The sequence below is a fragment of the Mesocricetus auratus genome, unplaced genomic scaffold (genome assembly GCF_017639785.1).
Source record: "Mesocricetus auratus isolate SY011 unplaced genomic scaffold, BCM_Maur_2.0 Super-Scaffold_100025, whole genome shotgun sequence".
Lineage (NCBI taxonomy): Eukaryota > Metazoa > Chordata > Mammalia > Rodentia > Cricetidae > Mesocricetus > Mesocricetus auratus.
In genome coordinates this window covers 10,876,560-10,902,452 of record NW_024429206.1, presented here as the reverse complement: position 1 = coordinate 10,902,452, position 25,893 = coordinate 10,876,560, and the positions used below count along the sequence as shown (strand labels likewise).

Sequence of the window (25,893 nt, the reverse complement as noted above, 5' to 3'; positions counted from 1 at the left end):
TACCAACTCAGTGCAGGGTTAGCACAGAAGAGAAAGTGGTTTAGTGTCAGTCAACAATGCGGGGCTGGAGATGGAGCTTGGAGGGGCAGCCAGTGATCAGCCTGTGCATTTCTCTCCCCCTTTCTGCCTCGGGTTTCATCCTAGGAATGCTGGGATCACAGAGGCAGGTTCCTGCAGCTGGCTTTTCTGCATAGGTTGAGGGGCCCACACTGAGATCACCAGGCTAGTGCAGCTTGTGCCTTTTCATGGGGACAAGAAGAAGTCAAAATGCTCAGCTTCAGGATATTCCTTTACACCGTGTGAATATACATCATTGTGATTGGTTTGATAAAGCTGACTGGCAATAGCTAAACAGAATGTTAGGCGGGAGAGCCAAACTGAGATGGCTGGGGGGGGGGGGGAGAAGGACAGAGTCTGAGGAGTCTTGAACAGATGCAGAGAGAAGCAAGATGGATATGCCGTATTGGGAAAAGGTACCAAGACACATGGCGAATCATAGGTAAGAAATACAGGAGCTGGAGAGATGGCTCAGTGGTTAAGAGCACTGGTTGCTTTCCCAGAGGTCCTGAGTTCAATTCCCAGCACCCACATGGTGGCTCACAACCATCTACAATGAGATCTGGTGCCCTCTTCTGGCCTGTAAGCAGACATGCAGGCAGAACACGGTACACATTAAAAAAAAAAAAGAGTTAGCTAGTAACAAGCCTGAGCTATTGGCTGAACATTTGTAATTCATATTAAGTCTCTGTGTTGGTTATTTGAGAACTAGCAGGTGGGAAAGAAATGCCTGCCTACACCCAGTTCCTGAAGTTCCTCCCTCCCAAACTCTGAGTCAACAGGTCTGGGTGGAGCCCAGGCAGGAACCCTTGGAGCCTCTCCAAATGAATCTGAGGTGAAACAGGATTTAGAACGCCTCACACATCTTCTATTTTTTTTTCATTTTGGTTTTTCGAGACAGGGTTTCTCTGTGGCTTTGGAGGTTGTCCTGGAACTCGCTCTGTAGACCAGGCTGGCCTCGAACTCACAGAGATCCGCCTGCCTCTGCCTCCCGAGTGCTGGGATTAAAGGCGTGCGCCACCAACGCCCGGCACGGCTCACACATCTTCTGCTCCCTCGTCCTCTTCTCTTTTAAGACCCACTGTCGCATTTCCCAGGCTGACCTTGCCTTCATGGTCCTCCTGACTCCACATTCTGCGTACTGGGATTCCATGCCCAGCTTGAGGGTGGCAGTACAAGACGGAGTCTGTGCACCAAACCACTGCGGCACTGCGCCTGTCTGAAAGCCACCATCCCTTTGGATTTGTGCTCTGCCTTCTAGCTGGCCGAGGTGGCCTTCCCCCTCCCCCTCCCCGCAGAATGCTGAGCTCCCCGGCCTGGAAATGGTTCTGCTAGCGTTCCATGTCATTCCATGTCCTAGTCTTTGCCATGAACAAGCCTGCCAACTGGGAGTGATGATCATAAATAAACAAAATGAGGACATGAGTGTGTGCACGTTGGGGCTCCTGGCTCAATTTGTTGTCATCAGATGTCACCAGCATGTTGCTTTTGAGCGAGTGTCTATAGAATCTGCAATCGTGGACTGACCATCGTTCTTGTGGTTGTGGGGACACCAGCTTTTTTGCTTCCCCACAGTGTGCTGCCCAGGAAAGAAATGAGGTGGAGGGCAAGGGGGTGGTGGCCTGACTGTTTCTGGGTGGCATGTGACCATTTTAAACAGACAAAGACTCAGGCCCACAACTACAACAATAACAGCTTGCGTCAGACTCCCTGGATACCCATCCCAGGACTGTGGGCTCTATCCAGGTCATCCCTCTGCACCCCTATAAAGCGAAGATGGTTTTATTAATTTCTCCTGCCAGTGTTAGAGATTAACCCCAGGTGTTTGTTCAGGCCAGGCAAGCTCTCTGCCCCTGAGCTACACCCCAACTTGGGCAGTCTTGTTTTAAGAGGAGAGGATAGAAGGTTCTAGAGAGTTTAAGCACTTTCCAGGGTTACACAAATCAAAGCCAAACTGGGGTTGCTTCCACCCAGTATCTGACTCCAAGGAGACTTGACAGTGTAGTTATAACCCCAGCCTCAGGGAAGCAGCGGGAAGGGGCTAGAGAGGTCTAGGCTAGCCTGGGTTACATAGGGAGACTCTGGCTTCAACAAGGCAAATTCAGACAACCTGAATCTCCCCCCCCCTAATTTTATTCTCTTCTGCTGAGAAGTCTCAGAAAGAAGGCTTTTTCAGATTCCAGTCTTAGCATAGTTCTGCTTAGTTTTATCTTTGCATACACATGCGCCAGTGATGGCTTTGATATTTTGCATGTCAGGCATAGTTTCGAAGAGCTGACCGTGGGGCTGAGTGAACCCCCTGGATGGGGTTTGTGGAAGCACAAAGGTTAATGACCTGCAACACAAATTGTCTGGCTGGAGTCGGCCGCCTCTCTGCCCCTGGGGCTTTGTTCTTTCTTGCCTTCTCTCCTTAGCTACAAGACCTTGTTCCGTGGGGACAAAACAAACAGGGGCTGTCAGGACCGAATTGGTCTCTTCAGCCACACAATGAGAAGCGGGAGTGGAAACAATTACTCCCAACACAGCCCCGAGGTTTACCTAAATTATCTGGGTAATTGCCTCCATTTTCAGCTTGGATTTGGGCTCTGAAAATCCTGTAGCTTCAAAATGATAAATAATGAGGTTCTCATTGAGGCCAAAGTCGAGAGGGAGCCAGGGGCACAGAGGGATGGAGGGGCGGGCTGGGGGAACTTGGGATGAGGTCATGCTTGGGTGGGAAGGTTTGGATGATTCATGAAGAGGCTTCTAGCCTCAGTTTCCTGGGATGGCCCTCAAAGGGATGGCTGTTATTTGGGAAAGGGGAGGGGAGAGGAAGAAGGTGGGGAGGGGAGGAAGGAGCGGTGCCAGGGAGGAGAAAAGGAGACAAGAAGGAATGGAGAGAGTGGAGGAAGGAGGAAAGAGGGAACAGGGGAGAGACAGGGAATGAGAGAGAAAGGAACACAAAAGCTCTTTGTGTGCTGTGACTTTGTGCAGGATGAATCATAAACTTCAGAAGGGAACAAGCACAGCTTCCTGTCTCCTCCACTGGGCCCAAAGAAAGTGCTTGCCCCTCTCGTGAAACACACACACACACACACACACACACACACACACACACACACACACACCAGGAGCTTCAGCCTTTGTCTCCAAGCTGTAGGCTAAACTAACCACTTCCCTTCATTTTTCTTCCATGTCTCATACTCTTTTATTAACCTTTGGCTGTATTTACTATAAAAGGAACAATATGCAAATGTACGGGTGTGGTCAGGTCTTATTTAAACTTGATAAAAGAGTACTAAAATGGTGGTACATACCTTTAATACCTGAATTTGGAAGGCAGATGGCAGAGGATCTCTCTGAATTTGAGGCCAACCTGGTCTACACAGGTAGTCCAGGACTACATAGAGAGACCTTGTCTTGCAAAGGCAAAACAAAATATAATTCCCCAGTCCGTTTGAAAGATTAAAGATGAGGGTGCTGATTGAGAGCTGGGAGTTCAAGGCCAGATGGGCAGTATAGCAAGATCCAGTCTCCAAAATAAAAACTGCTAGGGCACAGTGTCAACTTGATCTACAATCCCCAAATAAAAATAGAACAGTAAGAGAAGGACGGGGACTTGGTTAGTAGAGTACCTGCCTCGCCCGGCATACACAAAGCCCTGGGTTCCATCCCCCGCATCATGGCATGGAAACAAATGTCTCTCATCCTATCACTGGAGACAAGGAAGCAGGAAGATTTAGAGTTCAAGGTCATCCCCAGGCTCAAATCTGAGGCCAACCTAAAACTATGGGAAACCTTGCCTTTAAAACAACCAAGCAACTAACCAACCAGCCAACCAGCCAACCAGCCAGTCAACCAAATATAACCTTCCTTATCGGATGTGAAAGCCAGTGGTGGGTACCCTTGGCTTGTAGGTCATATTCTGTCTATCCTGTCAATGCCTCCTTGCACCCATAGGGAAGACAGCAGAGAGTGCTGGAGAGACAAGTGAAAAGGTTTCGAATGACCTGATGTTTTGAAGCAAAAGAGATACATTGGGGACAGATGTGGAGGGCAGCCTTCCCGCATAGCATACACTCCTGCAGGAAGCCTTTGCTTTTACCCCATCATGAGCAAGGAATCTCAGCTCAGTCCTGAGGTTCAACAAAAGCTTTCTGAATGAAGTGACATTGATGTCCCTAAGGGGAGGTGCTTGAGGGACACAGACTAAGGCACGGGTTCTTAACCAGAGCTGATGCCACTGACATGGTTCATGGCAACATCTGGAGAATCTTAGGTTGTCTCCTGTGGCAAAGATGCTACAGGCCGCTAGTGGGCGGATGCCAGAGATAAAGGGTGCTACCCCTCCCCAAATGCACAGGACAGCCCTGAACTCACAGAACCAGCCAGTTGACAATGTCACCAGTGCCCAAGTTTCAAAGCCTAGGCTGAGGGAGCATCATCGTGGGGAGTTGGGAGAAGGAAGGTGGCAATTTGGCCAATATAGTTCGCTCTTGAAGACTCAGAGGAAGCGTGGTTAGTAAAGAAGGGGAAGCCTGCCCAGGGAGGCTGTGGAAGGTGACACTGTTCTGTGACCACAGGAGTTTTTTGATACATGCTTTTGGCCAGGTCTTTGGGATCAGTCCCACTGCTGGATAACTGGTAGGTTTGAGGTAAGGCAGGTGATGAATTTAGGGAGCTCCAAAGACAAGGATTATGAAAGATGAGGCTTTGGGGATGATGGCTTAGGGCCATCCATGGGTGCCTTTTGGTCCAAGGAAGAACCTAGAGGTGACGAGGAGGGAGCCACCTGCACGCACATCATTCATCCTCCAAGACCCATGGTCGGACCCCAGGCTGGCAGATCTGTGAGATTCGGGTAGTTCTGTAGCCTGTCCCCACGCCCCATCTCCCCAAAGCAGTGCTGTGACTGCAGACGCATGCCGCCTCATCTGGCTTTTTAAAACATGTCATCTGGGGTCAAACTCAGGTTGCCAGGCTTGCTCTGCCTGTACTTTACATGCTCCTCCACCTCGTGGCCCAAGAGAAATTATGCAACTCACTCAAGGTACCAGGAGCATGAATTAACCAGGACTATGGTCCTCCATATGGTATTTTTTTGCCTTGGCACCATACTTCCTCCTTCCCTTACTTTATTTTTGAGGAACTGGGCACAGAATCTAGGGCCTGACTCATGCTAGGCAAGTCCTGTTCCATATACTTCCAGCCCTTTCCTTTCCAGAGGTCCAGGCATTCGAAAAACTCCATGCACTTCTCAAATGCAACCAGCAGATGGCAGCAAAGGAGCGGCCTGGAGATGCCGAGGGCCCCTGCCTGGCTCAGGCTGGCTGCAGCTAGCTCTCTTAGTTTTTCTTTTTTCTTTTTCCCCCCAGGGGAGGAACCCAGATACAGGGCAGGTAGAGTGAGGATCTCAGGCTCTGATTTGACCTGAAGACGCCAGGAGGCAGTCACTCCTGATTCCAGCCATTTCGAAAGTGATCCCGTTAAAAGACTGAGCAAAGGCCGCCTGCCCTCAGCTTCCAGGGAGGCAGACATCCATTCTTGTAAGACTTGCCTTCGAGAAAATCCTGAGGGCAGGCTTGGAGTGGACTAGAGGTTGGTGTGGAATTTGTCTTGAGGGGCTGGAATGGGGGTGTCTGGTAGCAAGCTGGAGACTCCCATCAAGGAGGCAGCTTACTGTTTCACGGATGGCCTTGTTTGGAATAAATCTTGTGGCTGAGCAGGACCCAGTAGGGTTCACTGAGTCTGGGCTCATTTTCAGGGTAATAGAGGAGCCTCCCAAGTTACTAGTATTCATAAGGAAATAAAGACAAATGAACGAGGTCCTCTTTGTTTCTTGATCCTTCCTCACTGCCTAAGGTGTTTCAAGTAGGGATTGCTTGGATGAAAAGTGAAAAATACACAGTAAAGGAGAAAACAACATACCCAGGGCAATCTCTGACTTCCAAAGGAAAGGAGTCCCCGGACATGTATAGACTAGGCCCATGCACAGGTCTGGGGCAGGTGCCTGCTTAGTTTCTAGCCAACGAGGTGGAAAGAATTGCATTGAAAGGGACCCTAGTTTTTTCCTTCTCCTCTTTGCACCGAATTTTGCGCAGGTGTCCCCCAGGCGCCAAGGTAACCCACCCCCAACATGCACACAGCCATTCCCCAAAAGCCAAACCCAGTGCTTGTTTTAGTGGCAAAAGTTTGGAGTCCCAGAACTCTAACACAAGAGGATTGAGATGTTGGGGTCCACCTAGGCTACAGAGGGAGAGGCTGTCACCAACAAGATAATGTCAAACACAAAATTTGAATTTCCTGAGGACAAAAAAAAAAAGGGGCAGAAGAAACTTGGCTATCCCCAATCTTGTCACCGTGATGTCCACAGAAGCAAGTCCCCACCCCAGATGGGACCCCAATAGCTCCCCCCAATCAAGAAGACCTCCCCTGTAGTTCCCTATTCCCTCCCTCCATCCTGGCATCTAGCGAGAAGTAATTTTGTTTTATGAAAAGTAGTTGCCTTTTATTGCCTGTGATCGCTCAGGGATGGTGACCCTCCCAACAGGAAATTAACACAGAACTCATTGGGGGTGATAATGATTGCTCATAATCATTTGGCTGATAAGTTAATATAATTGATTAATCAACTAATTATACAGTGCCTGAACACACTCACTCCCCCAGCCTTAGTTTCAAAATAAGCAGGGGAGTTGGAGGAGGAGGGGGAGGGAGTATTCTAAAGTATTAAATTCAACCTAGACAAAACCAGAATCATTGCTTATTGTCCCGGAGCAGTGAGTGGGTCTTTGGTCAGACTCATGCATCTCTGAAATTCTGAAATTCTAGTATCCTTCTGAAAAGCTGTGCACATCTGTAAAATACATTTTGTGTGTGATTTTAGGGGATCCTTGATGGGTCCCCCTAGACAATGGCCAGTGAGCTCAGCACAACTGACCCTGGGAAGAGTGGGAGGGGCTGGGAGGATAGGGGGTTGTTTTGCCTGTGCGGTGGCACCTGAGCTATTTGGACATGAAACTGTGGTCACTGGCCTTCCAAATCTACTCTCCCCGTGGCTCTCTGCCAGGCTGGGAGGATTGGGAGACAGCTACAGCTAGCTACTTCGGGGACTTAGAATGCCTCTTCGAGGCACAAAGAGGGCCTGAGATAAATGACAGTCTGTGAAGGTGACAGGAAGGAGGGTCCCTCCCAAGTGTCAGCTCAGTGCCCGAAGTGTCCTTGACACTTGGGGACCTTGGAGAGGGCAGAAAAACTCTGGTGTGAAGAAACACAAGTCTAGGGGTTGGCTCTGCCGGGCTGGGGAAGCCAAATCAAACTGCTGCTTTGCAATCCGAAACCAGAGGCTGGGTCATTAGCAGGAAACCGAAGTGCTGGGGGATCGCATTTCTAAAGCGTCAATTCTGCACTGGGGTAACTGGGTGCAGGGGGGTGGGTGCTGAAAGCAGGACTGAGCCATCCCCGGTTCTGAGGACACTTTCCAGGGCCCCTGTTTTTGTCTCCTATTCTCAAAGCTAAACCAAAGCTGGGAGACCCAAGATTAACAAGTCCTCAGTTTGGGTGCCCAGCACCTTATGCTCAGGGCTCAAGGCTGTATCCCCCAGGCAGGCAGTTAGTTGATTTACAGAGCTAGCCAGGCTGTGGCTCGGTGTGTGTGTGGAACCCTGGCCTCTACTCCCTTTCCACCACTTCTACTTCTAACTGGAGTCACATAGATGCAAATAGAAGACCCGAAAAGGCCAGCCTTTGCAGAGGTTTCTAGAAAAAGAAGAGGATGAGCCAGCAGAGAGCAGACACTACGCTCTCAGAACCCCCCCCGCAGATCTATCCAGTCCTAGGCGTTTGGTCCTGGCTAGAGAGAGCAATTGTAGACACCAGGGATTCTAGGGGAGCTGGGACTGGGAGCCTGGGACACTCAGCTGGTTCCCGGACCTGGCAGAAGGAAGCTAGGCTGTGAGCGCTGCGCCTGCTCAGATAACCGCTCCAGTGTTTGACTGAGGGTGGATTAAGTGCCTGTGGGAGTCCATTCACATGGAAACACAGGCCCTCACCCTAAAGTCTTCACCTGGAGGGAAGTAGACTTTCTAAATCAAAGCCGCTTTGGCGTCACACCACGGATTCACACCAAAATCACAGCCCTCTCTCAAGAACGAAAACGGGCCAATCCCAAACACACCCACGATTTCTCTGCATCCGAGACCGCAGGTAGCGACACCCGAATTAGAAATGAAGGTTGCTTAGGTTGGTTGACGTTTGGGTTCCATCCACCCACCCGAGCTCCGGCAATGACTTAGTCATTTGGTGATGTGTCTGCTTTGCGCCGCGGGGTTGAGAATTGAACGCACTTTACAGGGTTAATTGTGAGAGCGACTAAGGTCACTTCGTGGGGTACTTCCCCCCCAGGGCCAGGGCCTAGCGCCCCCCACCTCCAGCGCACACGCGCGCGCCCCTTGCACGCCATCGATTTCTATCGTGGTTATTATGTGTGCTTTGAACGCCCACATCTGTAACATATATTTCTTGATTATACGCATCTTGATTATAAAACAAGCAAGTGCATTTTACATCCGGAACTGTCTTGCGAATGAAACTCCTAAATCCAAATTGGAAGAGACACCCACAGATGGAGCACACACAAACACACGCAAACACACACATGGCTTCCTAGCACCTGCGGCTCCTGGCCTCAGAGTATCAGCGCCCACAGCTCCTTGTAGGTGCAAAGGTAGCTACATCTAGAAGACCTAAGCCACCACTGTGGGGGGGAGCAAATACTACCCCCCCTCCACATAACCATTTTCTTGGCTGGCTGCCAAGAGGCCAAATTCAGAAACCAGCGAGGCAGAAAGTGTACTGATGGGAAGGTAACAAGCCTCTTGTGGAGCGCCCCAAGGAGCCTGTCTGTTGGCTTAGGGGAAAGGTCAGAACTAGGGTTTTCCTTGAATGGAATTTTTCGAAAGGCCTACACGTATTTCGGGAACTTTCACGCACGTATGAAAGGGTGAGTCTCAGGACAGTTTGGGCCCAGAGACAGACTCCGTGTCAGCCTACACACTCACCATTTACATACGCCCCTCGCTACTTCAGGACAACCTAGACACGGGAGTAGGGAGGAGGCGTACCGCAAGGTCGCGACCCCTGCCTGTGCCCAAGCGCGCCCTTCGGCCCCTGCAATTAGACCCGGGAGGTCAGGAAGAACTCGGACGCCTCTACCCGCAGCTCAAAGACCAGCAAAGGTGACCCCGGGCCCCTCCCGTCGGGTCTCAGACGCCAGCGCAGCCTGGAGCGGGCGGGCGCCCGGAGGGCTCTGGCCAGTACCCGCATTCAACGCCACATACCCACCAATCTGCAAGCCGCTCGGCCCTGCAGGCCGCAGCAGCTGACCACTGCCGGGGGCCAAGAAGGCCTGGTGCTTCCAGAAATTCTGGCCTTCCTTTGTCCCCTCAGACGCGGCCAGAACAACAACAACAAAAAAAAAGAGTTTATATAGTACAAAGAGCGAACATCTAGGAAGAGGGAAGTTGGCTCCAGTTGCGTCTACGTGGGTAGAGTTTGATGGGAGGGGGTCTCTTTTTATCTGCAACTCCTCCATCCAGGTTACTGCCTCCTGTACGGAACCACGGTCCGCTCATTGGATTTCCAAAAATCCCTTGGAAATCTCATCTGAGGCCCAAACAGGAATGAAAGGGGTGAGGTGAGGTGGGGTGGGGCAGGGTGTCCGTGGGGAGGTCAGGGCAGGTGAAGGGTGATTCCATGAGAAGGGGTGCTAAGTTCCGGACACCCAAAGACTCTGGACTATTTATTCAGTTAGCTGCTGTTAGGCAGGGCGCATTCGTGGGTCAGACAGATAGGTGGCACTCGAAGCCTGGGAGAGGGAAAAAAAAAAAAAGACCCAGGCGCCGGCCCCTAGTGGCCTCGGCAGCCGCCGCCACCACCACCATAAAGCCCGCGGCGAGATTGCGACCGGCGCCAGGTGAGTAATAGGCACAGAAATCCAGAGAGATTGTGAGCGGGTCACCCCCGGTCCATCAGCGCCACAAGAGTTATACATTAACAGCACTATATATAAATAAGATACAGAGGAGATTATAAAGACGAAAGGAAAGAAAAGAAGGAAGGGAGGAAGACCTAGGAGGGGCCGGGGACAGGTTTGGGCACTGTCTCCAAATTTGGGGGATGGAGAAGGGAATAGAAGAGGAAATCTGCCTGAGACAGCCGAGCAGATTCTGTTTGGTTTGGTTCAGTTTCTGCTTTCTCCGCATTTGAAACCGAGCTATTTTCTCCCCAATTCGGGAGCTCGCGCAGCGGGAGGCCTTGAGCCAACTACCACCTTCCCCAGGCGGAGAGCGAGCGTTTTGGTCCCGGGGAGGACGGGCCTCTCGGGCCCCCTGGTCCCCTAAGCACTTTCCAGTCTCGTCTTTCTAGTTGTTTTCTCCTCCTCCCTAGACAACTGAGAGGAGGGGCAGTGGGGGTCCCCACGTGTCTGGGCTCGAAGAGGGGGTTTGCCCACCCCTCCAAAGGTCTAGAGCTGGGTTCTCTTCCAAACCCAGGAGGAGGGAGGGGAGTGGCCCCCCTCATGACCCGCCGTTCAAGAGGCCTGAAGGTGACAGGGACGTAAGGCCCGGCAGGCGGGCTCCGAGATGGGGGTTGGGGACAGTCAGTCGCCAGGCAGGCTCCGGCTAGGTCTTTGAGTCAAGGCCCCCAGGGCTAGAAGTCCTAAGGGCTAACTTTAGAGAAAGTATGTTTGCCCACCCCCAGAGGAGCCTGGAGGGTGGGGAGACCAAAAGACTGACAGAGGCTCCACCATTTTTCTTTCTTTTTTTGTATTGGAAGATTCAAAGATAAACTGAACTTCAAAAGATAACTTGCCTACCTCGGGACGGGTTAAGGGAAGTGTGTGTGTGTGTGTGGGGGGGGGTGATGCCAGCTTCCTGGGCGACTTTTGCCTTGGAGGTTCCATGTGGGCTCCCGAATTACCTTCCCTCTCATGAACAAACTTGGTGTACACACTGCAGGGTGGGGTGAGAGTACCCTCCCTGGCCTTGTCACAACCCTGAATGTCAGTGGGCAAGGGACACAAGGCTTAGCTTCCCCCCCCCTGCCAGAATCTCGGGAGTAGGGAGGATTTATTTTGTGATCCAAGTCAGAAAAGGGAAAGAAGAATTAAAAACGAAAACCCTTCTCAGCGCTCCCAGGTTATTTCTGGTTGGATTCCTAGGGGTGGGGGGGCGGGGGGGGGAGCCGACTTTGAACACAGGGTAAATCTTCCCCTATTAAAACTGAAGTATATGAAGTTCCTATTTACGAAATTTAATCAGTCCCCTTTCCCCTCTGGTTCCCTAAATTAAAGGGAAAATATTTTCAGATCTATTTGGCCCCCTTCACAGGAGCAAGGGACTTTTGTTTTCAGCTTTGTAATTTGAGTGACATCTCATTTTGGTTTGCTGGGGGGGTGGGGTGGTCTTAATTATTATTTAAAGACAAAGGAAGATCATCCCCTTCTAATTTTCCAACTTCGAGAGAGACACTCTTGAAGAAATCATTAACACGACTTCAAAACTCATTTCAATAAAAATTTATTGAAATTTCACTGATGTTTTTAAGGAGAATTACAGAAAACTCATCAAGGACTAAACACAAAATATGCCTTCATGGATTTTTTTTAGTTTTTTCTTTTTTAGTTTGTTTTGCCTTTCATGGTTGTGTGAGTCCCGCTGTGCACCAATCCAAAACACCGTCAAGATGAACAATCGCAAGAAAACCTCACTTGAGTTAGAAGATGCCAGAGCCGACTGAGTATGAACACTTAGGAGGGTTTTAAATGGTGGCCTCAGCTCCCACAAAATCTTATCCCCTCCCAGGGTGTCAGAGTTTAGGACATTTCAAGAGGAGCCTGGAAGGGCCAGTAGCTCCCCAGTTTTGGTGAAAATAGGAAACAGTATTCCCAACCCCGCCCCCCTCCACCAGCTTTCGGACATTTAAAAAAACTGCAGCCAGCTCTGCTTGACAGAATATAGATGCTCGTTAGTGTGCGTTAGCCATCTCTCTGACCTGGAAATAAAAACCAAAAGGCAAAACAAGAATAAAACCTGACAGACACACTCGTATTTACATCCAGCTATGTACAATTCAATAAATTAAAGTTTAACTTTCTGAGCGGTCATATTCCACCTATTTACAAGAGATATCAAATAATTACATAAATACTTTGTCCAATAGTCGTGTTTCCTCTTTATTATTTCTTTTAAAACCTTGTTATTGCATATACAGTTAAGAGAACTAATGGTCCGACAGGCACACGAAGCCCTCTACATCGAGCGCTTAGATAAAATAAACTCAATTGATTTCATTCCCATTGCTTCCCTTTCATCCCCACCCCGCCCCGCCCCCCCACTTCCTCGGGGTTGCCGATTGGAGCAGGGTTAAGGCTGACAGAGTTTTTGTTTTTCCGTAAAAGCCAAAAAAAAAAAAAAAATCCAAAAATAAAACCCAGAAAACTGTAACATGCGAAAAAGGCCGGTATCCTCCTTTAAAACGTCACGATATTAAAAAGACACAGGATTTCTCTAATATAGACCAGGCAAGGGCAAGGCCTCCTCCCTTCCCCAGCAACTGATTGAATTTTCAGTCTTAAGAGACAGTTCCACGGGGACCTCATTTGTCCCCGGTTGGGGTTTGTTTGTTAGCTTAGGGGAAAAATTATTTGTGTTTCCACTTGACACACGAAATGGGAAAGAAAGAGATTTGGGCACAGTCTCTCAAACACCCTCTCTCCTGGCCGGCCTGGCTACCTTGTTCTTCAGTCCCAACTGAAGTTCCACAGCAGCCTCCACAGAAGTCATTCTAGACACAAAAGCCAGTTTGCCACCCCCCCTAACCCGGCCCCACCCTGCGTCTTAACGCAACAGCAGCCTGTTTCCACAGCTCAGGAAGACAAGGCCTGTGGTTCTTTGGAAGGAGCATGGGGCTCCTTCCCAGACAAAACTCAAAGGATGGGTTATCACCCTGCGTGGAAGGCCTGTGGTTTATTTTTCCGTCCAACAAAGTGCACTGGCAGATTTGACCGATCTGGAATGGAGAGACCTTGGGGGGGGGGGGGGAGCGTTTGTTTGTTTGTTTTTGTTTGTTTTTAAGGGGACCCGCTGCAGGACCTGTCGGGCTTGGCTTCCAAGCCACTGACCAGCCGCTGGATGCTCTGCAGTTCGCTGGTAGCCGCCTCCTTCTCTGAGCAGAGTTTGGGTGACAAGGACACTGAGCTGGAGGATAGCGTGGAGGAGCGGCTGTTCAGTTCCGACCCGGAGTCCACCGCCACCGAGGCCGGGCTGGCTGCCAGAGCGGCTGCCTTGACGTCTAGGGGCCCTGCGGCGGAAGCCATGGATGGCAACGCAGTGGCCAGCAGGCTGCTGCTGTCAGGTACTGGAACCGGGATGGAATACGGACTGTAGCGCAGCCTGGGGCGCATGCTGTTCAAGTTGAGGAACGGATGGCGGTGCACCGAGCTGGAGGCGGCCGCTGAGGAAGCCGCGGCTGCAGCTGCCATGTATGTGTAGGGGTAAGGAAAGAGGCTCCCAAAAGGCGACATGGCCAAGCCCTGGGGAAGGAAGAGAAGAAACACAGGGAGTCAGAGGGTGGGCCACCCCTCTCACCCACCTCCTGCTATCTGGGGCAAACCAGCTTTCTTGGAGGAGTTGGGTGCAATACTTTCCACTCTGCTCCCTCGCCCTAGGCCACAGATCCCTTGTATGCTAAACCAAGGAGTTAACATACTGGGAACTTCGTGGCTATTAAATCTTCTGCAATATGTCATCCATGATGCCTGACCCTCGGGGCTATTAGCAAGTTCCCATGAGGGCTAACAACTGCACCTGTTGAGTGGACTCAGGGAGGGCCTTCACCAAAGGGGCTAGAGTTAAATTCTGGTGCACACATCATAAAATCTTCAATTTTATCCTTTTAGATCTTTCCCAAGTAGGAAAATGTAAGAATGATATGGAAGGAAATGGGGGAGGGGTGAAAAGGTGTTAATCATTAATTAAGACAGACAACACCCAGCCTCTAAGGCTTGTGTCTCCAGTGGGAGACTGAGGCAGATCAGGGAATGGGACAGGAACCCATACAGAAGCAGAATTTGCATGCAAGAACCCAGGGTGTGTCCTCTGCCTGGAGTTGTCTAGACTTGTCTGTTCTGGCTGACCCTCCTCCACCTGTCACCTGCCTGTCTGGGGGAGACCAGCGTGAGGTAGGAGGGTTGGAAGCCGGTTAGAACCTAGCCTGTTGTCTCATCTTCCTCTTCCCTCACGGGGGAGGGCTATGTGCCTTTTGGCTCAGGCAAGGGAGACGAATGTGCTCAGACAAAACAAAAGGTCAGAATAGGGCGAAAAACTCCAGAGAGGCTTCCCACCGGGTTCAGAGCTTTCTCTTCAGCCCCTCAGTGCCGGGGCACAGCTGTCTGAACCACACACACAGGCCCCGCCACAGCCAGGCCCCCTCTCCTTTGACATTTCCCACGTGTGCAAAACCCATTAACCCTTTGGAGATAGGCTGGGCGGCTGGCCTGTTTGGGGGATGGGGGTGGGGAGGAAAAGCTTTGAACTAGGTGAAAGGCTGGCTGACTCCAGACCAAATTCTCACCCAGGGAGTCAGTCACTTCTCCCCACACCTCAGTCCCTTCCTGGGGGAGTAGTGGCTAGGAGCCTCCAGAGAAACTTGTTGGCTCAAAGAAGAAATCAAAGAGGCCCCGTGAGTCAGACAGGCTCAAGCTCCACCGGGGACCAGCTGTGTGACCTGAGCCAAGGGATTCAACATCTCTGGGCCAGAGACGATACATCAAATGATTCCAACTTGTCACAAAGTTAAGTAGTGTGGAACTTAGCCATGCCCAGACTAACATACAGGAAGCAGTTTAAGAGGGACTTTAGGGGGTGGGGTGGTCACGATGGCTCAACGAGATAGCTGTGACACCCTGCAAAGGGTCAATAAAATATTCTAATGGTTACTAGAATGAATCACTGTCTAACGGTCCTAGGCAAGAGACTGGGTCTGAGAAGAGACTGGAGTGAGCGTAAGGATGGGAGGTCAGGCAGGAATACCTGGGAGGCCAGAACATGTTGCTGAAGATGGAAGGGCAGGGTCGCAGCCGAAGCCCCGGACAGTCCCTGCGCTGCGGCAGCGGAGGCCATGGCTGTGGAATCCAGGCCCGAGACGCCGGTGGATGCCCCGGATACTGTGGCCAGCAGGGGCCCCATGCCCGCAGCCATGCTGGAGAAGGCGCCGCCCATGGCGAACTGACTGGGGTGCAAGAAGAGAGGGTGCCCGTTGAAGAACTGCTGGCCGGCTAAGCCTGGGGCAAAACCCAAGCCCGGAAGGGGCCCCTGCGCCAGGTGCGCGGCGGCGTCGGTCTGCACTGACAGTGGCGCAAAGGCGTCCTTGGAGGGCAGTGGGCGCGCCTCATCCACCTTGACTGCGCCTGGACCTTCGCGTCCAGGGCTCCTGCGCTCGTCGGCTCCCGGGACGCGCGTGCTGGATGAGATGGTGGCCGGGCTGTGGCGCGAATCTGGCGATGCCTTGTCCAGGCGCGCGGTGTCTCGGGCCCGCCCGGGTTCCGCGGGGAACAGCTGCGCCCTGGTGGACGGGCTGCCCTTGTCTCGGCCAGGCTCCTCGGCGGTGGTGGTGGAAATCTTAGCTGCGTCGCAGGCCTCGGGGCCGTGCTCCTCCTTGCTTTCGGCCTCGGCGTCACTTTCGGCTTCGCTGGGACACAGATCTTGGGGGAAGAGAGGAAAACGCCAGGGGAACCGGCGGTCAATCTTGTTTTCTAATTTAAACTCCACCTCCTAGCCTGGCACGGTGGCGCAACTCCTGGCATGACAACACGGAGGCATCGGACGGAGACAGACAACCTGGAGTGAGACTATCTCAAAAACAAGATTCCCAACGGGCCGCTTATTGGCTGTATAACCCCGACTCAAACCACTCCTAGTCTCCGTTTTTCCTCTCTGCAAAATGGGAATGATGTAGCGCTTTTACAGTTAAATTCAAGAAACATCATAAGTGTTAAGACACGGTTCAACCTCCTCCAGGCAGGCCCTCAACGGGCAGCTTTTCTTATTGTAATGATTCTCCATTAAAACAAAACAAAACCAGAAACAAAGCTACTACAAACTTTCTCTTGCATTTCTCCCTTTGGATTGCAAATTCGCTTTTTAAAGATGAGACCTCAGAACTCGGCTGGAATACATTCCTGTCACCTTCAGGGTCTTTGGCTGGGAGAGCAAGGGAGGTCAGGCGCTTCCACAAATTTGTGAACATTTTGGATTTTTTTTTTTTGGAAAGAATCCTTACATCTAAATGGGCCCAGGCAGAAACTAACACCCCCCCACACCCCGGCCATCTATGTTCCCTCAGTTCCTACAAAGATGGGTGGTGGACAATCAGTCCACCACACCCTCCTCTGTGGGTGTCCTACCAGACAAAAAAGAAAAACGAACCCCACTTTATGTTAAAAGCTTAAGTGGATTGAAGACATAAAAAACTTTCCATTTTATTTCACTTTAAAAACAGGTTTCTTCCCGTTGAGAGCTGTCTTTCTAAATAACTGCTACTTGCTCTTTAAACAGAAAACTGGCTCAAGATTCAAACCACTTTTTCTACCCCTACCCCCACCTCCCTAAGGGCTTTGCCTCCTCCCCCAGATCAGCTGTGGCTTCCCTGTACCAGGTGACTGAGAATCCCTGGCCTTCTCCCTGCCCAACACTTTCTCACTCAGCATTCAATTGGAGGTTGACCAGCACCACCTGGATACTGTTGATTGGAAAGAGAAGACAGGAGTAGAGAATGAAGGACAGACAAAGCTTCAGGTGCTTTGTGCAACTGCCCTTGCCAAGAGGAGACAGGACACACACACACACACACACACACACACACACACACACACGGCGGTGTTCTGAGTTCTCCTCTTGTCTGCAGACTCCAAAGTGAGTCTACTGGCTCAGGACCTTTCCTAACTTCCAAGGCCAAGAAAACCTGGAGTCTATAGTCATCACAGAGGATGCCAGGCTTACCTTTGAGGTTGGATGTCCCCACAGTGGACACAGCCGGAGAGGAGGCCTGTGCGAAGCAGTTGAAGGCTGCCTGCTCACTGGAGGACTCGTCTGAAGTCCCTGTCTCCTTCTTGTGTCTCTCGTCGAACACCCTCATGGACTGCAGGGTGAGCTGCTTTCTGAGACAGAGGCACACACCCATCGTTAGAGAATGCCACATAACTTCCCTTCTCCCCCTCTCCGGAGTGGTACACACCTCACCCCACTGCCCAATGTGAAGTCTGTGAAATGTGCTGTGACCACACAACACAGACCCCGGCATTGTTCTTGACTGTGTAACTGGGAGGGGGCCTATGCATTAGGAAAGAACTTGGCCTGGGAAATCTTGTTTAAAATCTTGGGACAGAGGCTACAGTTGTCCAGGGACAGGGACACGACTGATTATCCCCCAAATTAAAGTTTCAGCTCACCTTTTTTCTCTCCTGCCATTTCCAGTGTCCCGAAAACCTTTTGCAAAAGGATTGTTGTCTATTTTTAACTGAGTTATCTAGAGAAAACACACAAGCAAGACAGGCATTAGCTTCACTTTCTAGAATGTTCTAAACGTACTCACACCCACACACCAACTCCTTATTCTTTCCTAGAAATATGACTGCCCAAGTAATCACAGGGATGGACCAAGTCAAAGTGAGAGGGAAGACGATGGCAGGGAGATGGGAAGGGGTTGAAGCATCAAAAGAGATTGCAGCCTGGCGGTGATAGCGCACCACTTGGGAGGCAGAGGCAGGCGGATCTCTGTGAGTTCAAGACCAGCCTGGTCTACAAGAGCTAGTTCCAGGACAGCCTCCAAAGCCACAGAGAAACCCTGTCTCGAAAACAACAACAAAAAAGATTGAATTAACATTTAATGTTTTGGGGAGCCAAGCAAGGATTCCACACTGAGATTATCTAAAGAAATTCCTTCCTTTGGATGGTTTAGGTTTAGAAATGAGACTGTCCCAATGTGGCCAAAAGGCACAGTCTATGGATCTGAGTTAGTAGGCTTCTGTTTTAATTTTTTATATAGCACAATTAATTATGAAGTTTGTTAAAATGCTATTTCCTGCTGTTTTCCAACCACAGTCATATACACGTGTGTATGTGTGCACATTCGCACATGCATGCGCGCGCACGCGCACAACACACACCATATACACAAAAACCTTTTCTGTGAATCTAATAAAATTAATTATGGGGCTTCACTACCTTGTAGTAGAATGACTCCCCCCCCACACACACACAAGAGTGGAGGTCAAGGAATTATAACACTGAAGACTTAGAGATTTAAAAGGAATGGCCACCGTAGCATGTTTTCATTTGTGAACTGTTGACGGTTATACCTGGCCTCTAGACCTTGTCTCTGTCTCTGTCTCTCTGTCTCTGTCTCTCTGTCTCTCTCTCCCCCCCCCCCCCAATTAGGAAGAGAAGGCCCTCAGCCTCTGATTTATTTAAAGCCATTAAAGTAACAATGTAACTTTCACAGGATTCTGGGTCTAGAAGAGTCAGTCTGCTTGAAGATTGTTATCTTTCAACTCTAGTCTGATAGAGAAAATATGTATCCAGTGACTAAGAGGTGGAAACCTGGGCTTTGGTTTGAGGTTCTGTTATTTAAAGGATGTCAGACATCGGGTTTACATGAAGCAAGAACAGCTGGTGGTGACTTAACATTCACACTAGGAAATGTGAGGATCAGTGTCCACAGGGACCAGGGACTGACCACGAGTTCAAAGTACAAGGTGTTGCCGGGTGAAGTGGCCTCTCCCTGAGGTCCAGAGCTCAAGTGAGGAACCACAGGGGTCCTCAACCTCTCCCCACCCACCCACAGCTGCCAAAGCTCCATACTGGTGAACCATCTATAGACACTCTTTTCTGGGCCTGAGTTCAGTTTCCCTGGCTTTACAGCTAGAACTGCAGACTCCAGGTGTGAACCCTTTTTAATCCCCAGCTTCAGGCCCAGGGAAGAAAAACTTTAAGCTAGTGACTATGAGGCAGTGACTATTCCCACCTCTAAGTGGGGAGCCTCAGACAGTTCAATCAACATAACCCTGCACTGGGGTGCAGTTTTACACACCACTACCATTATCAACAGCAGCATAAAAAGTCATTAAAGCAAATTATGTATTCAGGACTTTTGACTATGAAAGGACCGCCCATCTCTACTCAGTCTCCAGTCAGGGTCCCAGACTTTTTTTCACCTTAAATTGCTACCTGTTCCTTCCAGTACTGGTTCTCTCTCTCTCTCTCTCTCTCTCTCTCTCTCTCTCTCTCTCTCTCTCTCTCTCTCTCTCTCTCTCTGATCCTTCCTCCTGAAGAGGATGGACTAGGAAACACCTGGAGACAAGCCCCTGGGCCAGGGCAGTGACTAGAATAGCAGTTTTCAACAAGCATCAGATTCCCAGCTGGGGGGAGTGTTTTGTCGTGCCCCCCCCACAAGGAATCAGTCTTCTCCCTAGAAGGTTAAATCACACGGGACTTTTTGTCCAATGTCCTAATAGCTTTCTCACTGCTAGCAAGCAAACTTAAAGGTAGAGAGAAATGCCCTGTGGGTTACCTTGTCATTTTGGTAGGCAGTCACGGCAATGAATTCTGTTTCCGGGAACAGGTATGTGCGAAACGTACTATAAGGCAGTTTCAAAATATCATTGGCTCTGACGATGTGGAACCGGGGCTGGTACTTATGCATAGAGTTGAGTATGGTCTGTAGAAGCAGGGAGGGGGAACACACATCAAAACAGAGAGAGAGAGAGAGAGAGAGAGAGAGAGAGAGAGAGAGAGAGAGAGAGAGAGAGAATGGCTTAATAAGACATATTAGATCTTAGGTCCCCTGCCAAGCTGACATTGTCCCCACTACTGGGTCCAAAGACCGCCTCCATGGGGGTACATTTCACGCCACAGTATGTTATCTTCTGGAGACTTCCAAATTGTTCCTCAGCTTCTAAAGCGTGCCCCCCACCCCACCCTCACCATCTGCATATTCATTCGTACCCTGAACCCTAGCCTACCTGGGTCCCAAAACTATAATTCCCCTGCCAGGTTGCGTGATCGCTTGGGAAGGCCAAAGTCTTGAAAGATAGAGAAAAACATGCATTTTAATTTACAAAATGATTCAGTACTTTAAGCGCCCACTAATTGACAAGCCCAATCCACTTAAGGCCTTGAGAGGCCGCGCTCTAGAGAGGAATATTTATGCCCTAATCAAATCAAGGGCTTCAAATGCAATCCCTGTCCGCTTTAGATATTTCCGAGCCATTCACGTCTTCCTGGGCCTAATCTTTCTGCTTATTCCTCGCTTATCACTTTGTTTATTCTATTGAAATGCTGAGGAGGGGCAGGGAACAGGCAAAGGTCCCCCTGCCTCACTTTCACAGGCAATGCAAGTCTCCATAAAGTCACTAAGAACACTCACGGAACCCACATGTACTCCCCAGTGCACATGCACCACTTTCTTTTCAACACCAAAGGTTGAAGCTTGTTCCTATTACACCTGAGTTTCCCTCAAGCCCAAATCACTTTTAGCAAGAGAAGATACACTTTCAAAAATGTAGCCACAGCCTTGAGCCAACCCAGTAAAAGCTTCGAACATTCAAACTCATCCAAGATATGACAGGGCTGATTTCAACGAAATAAAATAATTATTTCTAAGCAAAACAAACCCTGTCCAACTACAAAACTTTAAAAATCGACATATAACTTTTTTGTTGTTAGTATTACTCTACAACATCCAGGTCCAGCACCTACCCAGGACCTTTGATTTCTATTCCGGTAAATTCTTCTAGAATGTCAGACCTTCCATTATCCGGGGAGTAAGATTCACCACCCCCCCATTCACTCTACAACTAGGTTGCAAACTGAACAAAGTTGGCTCATGTGACAACCAGCAGCCAGAGAGGAGCCTGGGCCCAATTCAGTTTACCAGTAAGCCATACCTCCCAGAGTCTTAATGATAGTCAAGGAAACTTACAAATCCGTGTTTATCCGATATGTTGTTGGTGAGTTTCAGTTTGTGGAAAGTGACGACTTTGGACATCCACTGCTCCCCCGTAGCGGGGCTGTCCGGGTGTATGTACATTCTCTTTGGCATTTCGGGGTCTGCCTTACCGGCCACCATCCATCGAGAATTGTGAAATTTATATCGACAGTCATCAGCAGCTATAATATCCATCAATAGGATATACTTGGCCTTTTTATCCAGCCCAGAGCACCTCACTTTAAATGGGGGGAACATTCTCCTACAAGAGCAGAGCACAGAAAAGGGAAATAGATAAATAAGATGGGGTACAGGGCTCAGGACCTCCGATTTGGCACCATCTAAAAGCATAAGGCTTTTGCCCAGACCAGGGAGTCTACAGGGTGGCTGTGAGTAAAATTGTTTACCTCCACACTGACATTAAAAATGCTCTATTTCCCATTGTTTTCCTATCCCAAGCCTCAAATCAAACCAATTACAGCAACCTCTTGTTTCTAAAAGGACCTACTATTGCTTTAAAAAACAAAACAAAAACAGCCCCCCCAAGAAAACCATGTTTGTCTGTGTAGCTGTTTAGATTGATTGCTCTCTGTAAAGACTAGTGAATTTTTGCCTAAGTTTTGTCTTTCTTTCTTTTTCTGAATGCATTTAGTTTGAAACAGTTAGAAGTAGGGTTCTAAGAAACAGTGGTTAATAAAGGTTAGGATTTTCCGCCCTCCCATTGATGAGAAAACATTAAAGCTTATCGAGGAAAAAAAATGCCCAGTTGTAAGCCTGAGGTTGGCGAAGTTCTCAGAATGGAGGCTGGAGGCAGACAAGCGACCGGCCTGGTAACCCATCCGTGATCTAAGCTATAAACCGCATTCCTCTAGTCTGTAGGCCACTGCAAAATCCTGCTGCTTAATTTCACAGAAGTGCTGGCTTTCCGTACTTTTGACTTAAAAGGAAGTACTCAGTTATGAAAACCGACTAAATGTCTTGTGGGTTGGAGAAAGATCTGATGCCAAACTTTGGCCTCAAGTAGTTTGCAGGGAGACAGATAAGTGGGGGTTTTATTTTCGTGCCCTTTCAACTGGTATCCTGATAAACCTCAATGCTACAGACATTTCTTTTTTCTTAAATCAGTGGTTTTAAATGTTGGTCCCAGAGTCCTCTCTTACAAGCTTGTTTGGTCAGTTAAGGACACTAAATGTTATGTAAAGTAATAATATTTTAGCACAAAAGCAGGGTTCCTCGGGTCTACACACATATCCTTAATTATCAAGAGTGCCTGCTCCGTTCTCCCTGGGCTTGCAGACATGCAAGATGGCCATGGGAAAAGAAACTCAAACGTCCTTCGCTTCTTCTTCGCCTTCCCATTGATTTCTCTCTGTCCCAGACCAGTCAGGCTTAGGCGGCCTTCAGCCCCAGAGACTAAGCTGAAAGACAGAGAGGACCGCAGGAATCCCCACCGGTCTCCCACTACCGTACAATAGGGGTTTTAAGTGTCTACCCTGGGAAATAAAACCAAACAGACAAAAACAAACAGAAATAAAGATATTTCACAATGGCTTTACAAACGGCCTTTCTGCAACAGGGTGCTTTACCAATAGCTGCACAAGTCAGTGTGTGTCTCTTTCAATGGAAAACACCTTCTATTCTGTACGGAACGGAACGCGGGATGCAGGTCCCAAAGAACCCCGCAGCGGGCCCAGGTAAACTGACATTTCGTGACCCTCGGACTGGGCCCAGGAGTCTACATTTTTGTGTGTGTGTGGTGGTGGGGAACTTTTCGTCCCAAACGTAACATACAGGCAGAATCTACTGTTTTAAGAGACAAAAAAAAAAAAAAAAGGATACGACACGAAAAACTTCAGATGGTTTGAGGGGGAGGAGTCCCCACTAATTTCTTACCTTCCCGACTTGGTAATGACCATCTCCGTACCCCGCTTGTGAAACTGGTCCCAAAGTTCCTTGGACTCCAGGTGCACCTTGGGGTCGTCTTCCACATCCTCTTCGGGTTCCATGGTCTTCAGAGGCCTCAGATGCGCCTGGGGTCCCAGGGATGAGAATGGAATGCCGGTCTCAGCGGCTCCCACCAACTGATCCATGATGGGCTTGGCCAGGGCTCCCGGCAGCGAAAGCGCCGCGGCGCCGTTGGGAGGCAGCGTTAGCGCGGGGAAGAAAGGCGGCTGGTGGCCCAGCACCGCGCTCATGGCGAAGTCCGGCGCCCGGTGAGGTAAGAACGGATGATAGGCCATGCTTGTCCCAGGAATAACCGGATCTCTCATGGAGAGGCTCATCCACTCCGGATAGGGAACCAGTCCGCAGCTGCTGGCTTGACTCCGCTTTTGTTTTTGCTTCTCAAAAAATCAATTAAAAAATTCAACAGCAACACATAGTTCTGTTTTGTTTAAAATAAAAGAGGAACAAATTACAACTAAAGTCTTTGAAAGGGAAGAGTAAAGTGTCTTTGGGGGAAGAGAATGAGGCTTTTAAAGAGGGTACGGCGACAGATCAGGAGACATAGCCTCTGCAGGGGCTGTCCTGGTGCGTGGAGTGTGTTTGAAAAGCCGCTCCTGGAAGTAGGTTGCAGTAGGGCGAGCAGCAAGCAGGGGCTCGACTGGCGCCCGAGCCCTGTGGCTTAGCTGGAAATAGACACAGCCTTTTCCCGGGGTGGCTCCCCGGCTCCCACGCTCTTTGTTGCCAAAGCGCAAGGTTCTCCGAGACTTTTTTTTTTTAACCTTTTTTCGTCTCCTTCCCCCGCCCCCTAGCTCTTCTCTGGCTTTCTCGCAGGAGGCGTCTTAGTTGAGCTAGATAGACTCTGGCTTTCACAGGGAGCGAGATCAAGGGGGAAGGAAAAGTCTCTCTTAAAAAAAAAAAACTGATTCAAGCCCCTTTCCAGCGACGTTATCAAAACTCGTAACTGCGAAGCTGGCTTCAGTTCGCGCTCCTCGTCTTCTCTCTGGCTCCGAACTGCGCGCAGTGTCTGGGTGGCGATCCGAATGGTGCCTGCGATCTTCTACCTCGGGGACTCGGCTGTCTTCCTTGTGCTAAAAAAACGTGAGCGAAATCGCTTTCCTAAAAATAATAAATTTAAAAAAATCAGCGTCCGGGAGCGCAGGGCGAGGGAGGATCGAGAAAACGGGTGCAAAAAAAAAAATAGGAAAGGAGGAAGAGACGGGAGTGATTGGGAGCTGGAGTAGGCGAGTAGAGGGAGGGAGAGAGAAAGAGAGCGAGCGAGCACCTCGCCACCCTCCTCCGCCTCTAGAATTCCCCGGGCGTCTGCTCGGCGGCTCTGGACGGTCGGGCTGCGCTGTGGGCTGCAGAAGCCCGAGGCTTGTTGATTGGCTCTTTGACGCTTTCGGACCAATTGTGTGGCTGCATAGGCGTGGTTTTCACAGGTCGAGTGCTGGGGGAATAGAGCCGAGTTATAAAAAGAAGGTGTCGGAAACTGGAACGTCGCTGCGCCGCGCGGTACTACGGCCTGTCCTGCGTTTATGTCAACATGATCAGAGGGGAGGGCGGGGAGCCACCAGGGCGCCGCGCGCGCACCAAAGTCGCCTCTAGGTGGCTGATCCTGAAGAGAGTTCTCAGCAGCCAGAGGAGCTCGCCCCGGCTCCTTCTCAGCTCAGCCTTAGTCTGAAAGGCCTCAGCCATCCAAGCCCCGGGGATCCGGGGAGGAGGCAGGGCCAGGGAGGAAGGGGGAGGGAGTGAGGGCGGGAGCCAGGCAGCCTGCCCGGCAACCGAGGCGCCGGGCAGGGGCGCTCGCCTCTCGCGCGCTCTGAGTGCTGCAGCTCTAGCCCGCAGCCGCTTCTCTGTGCAGATCTGCAGCTTCTTCCCTTTGCCGGCCCCGGGCTAACCAAGCCGGCCGCCGAGCCTCCCATTCGGCCAGTGAGCGTGAACAAAAGCTCCCCGCTTGCGTAGCTATGCAGCCCCACGTGGAGACGCCCAGCCGCCTCTAAGTCAAATCCTTTAGCTTGTGCGCCTGGGTGCCCCGGCTTCCCGAGCCACCGGCGCGTGGGATCTCACAAGTCTTTCTCTCCCCGGTGCGTGCTCCCCACCCGCAGCCACGTGCAAAGACCCAAACGCCCCCTGGGTATCTACCCGAAAGCGCGCCAACACACTGGGACCGAGCCCCACGCGGAAAAATACGCGAACACGTACAAGGCCTGAGCGCCCGCCCAATCTAAAGTCGCTCTGCGATACGGACTCAGTTTTTGTTTGTTTTGGTTTTTTTTTAAATGCATTTACTGACCCTTTTGAGCCCAGTTCCTCTTCCATTCGGATTGCGGATACCGGTGTTCCCCCCATGGGGGTGTGGGTGTAGAGAAAACGAAGCCTCTGGAACAAGTGAGTGCAGCGACTGTGGGCCTGGCTCCGGCTAGCCCCTGCCCTCACCTCCGGGCCCGCTAGCCGGGGAACTGCAGATCTGGTCTGGGAGAGCTGGTTGGGGGAGGTGCACCAGCCTGGTATCTTCGTCAGGCATCGCACTTATCTCTTGGTGCCTCAGCTCCTTCTCCACCCCGGGGACTTATCTTGGCAGAAGTCGGGGTGAATTTGTAAAACACACCGTGAAACGCACCCCTCTACCCCAGAAGTCGGGAGACTCTGTCGCTGTTCGTCCCAGGGTGGGGAGGAAGGCAAACTGATGAGACTTGGATCTGGTAACCCTGTTCCTGCTGGGGTCAGAGAACTTCCCCAACCCACAGTCCTTGTTTGAGGGTGGAGGATCTGGGCCACCCCAGTTTAAGTGGAGGGCAATCTTAGCAAAGTTTTTCGTTTTCCTGGGACAAGACCTTCTTTGCTAGGAGAGGGAACAGAAAAAGGGGCTGG

General features: G+C 50.5%; 1 protein-coding gene and 1 long non-coding RNA gene across 7 annotated transcripts in view; one reads left to right on the top strand and one right to left on the bottom strand.

Moving 5' to 3' along the window:
• Positions 1-11,596: 11,596 nt before the first annotated feature.
• On the bottom strand, positions 11,597-24,641 carry Tbx3 (T-box transcription factor 3). 2 transcript variants are annotated; one of them, XM_040731151.1, is made up of 8 exons: positions 22,972-24,641; positions 21,073-21,340; positions 20,114-20,173; positions 19,663-19,809; positions 17,543-17,619; positions 17,094-17,251; positions 15,126-15,796; positions 11,597-13,627 (listed from the first exon to the last, which is right to left on the bottom strand). In XM_040731151.1, the coding sequence occupies exons 1-8, from the start codon at positions 23,358-23,360 to the stop codon at positions 13,166-13,168; spliced, it is 2,232 nt and encodes a 743-aa protein (XP_040587085.1). In that variant the 5' UTR covers positions 23,361-24,641; the 3' UTR covers positions 11,597-13,165. The 2 variants fall into 2 exon arrangements, with proteins under 2 accessions (XP_040587085.1, XP_040587086.1); XM_040731152.1 differs by lacking the exon at positions 20,114-20,173 and having other exon boundaries at positions 22,972-24,633.
• Positions 23,991-25,893, top strand: part of LOC121133924 — a 90,332-nt gene continuing 88,429 nt past the window's right edge. For all 5 annotated transcript variants that reach the window (XR_005870937.1, XR_005870939.1, XR_005870938.1 and 2 more), the window contains exon 1: positions 23,991-24,120. This is a non-coding gene — a long non-coding RNA (uncharacterized LOC121133924). The remainder of the gene's footprint in view (positions 24,121-25,893) is intronic.

Excerpts from the sequence above, each read along its gene's own strand:
- Tbx3 (XM_040731151.1), bottom strand. The coding sequence starts at position 23,360 with ATGAGCCTCTCCATGAGAGATCCGGTTATTCCTGGGACAAGCATGGCC. Across the intron at positions 21,341-22,971 it reads GTCATTACCAAGTCGGGAAG|GAGAATGTTCCCCCCATTTA; the intron begins GTAAGAAATTAG and ends CTGCTCTTGTAG. Across the intron at positions 15,797-17,093 it reads GGGGACATCCAACCTCAAAG|ATCTGTGTCCCAGCGAAGCC; the intron begins GTAAGCCTGGCA and ends TCTTCCCCCAAG.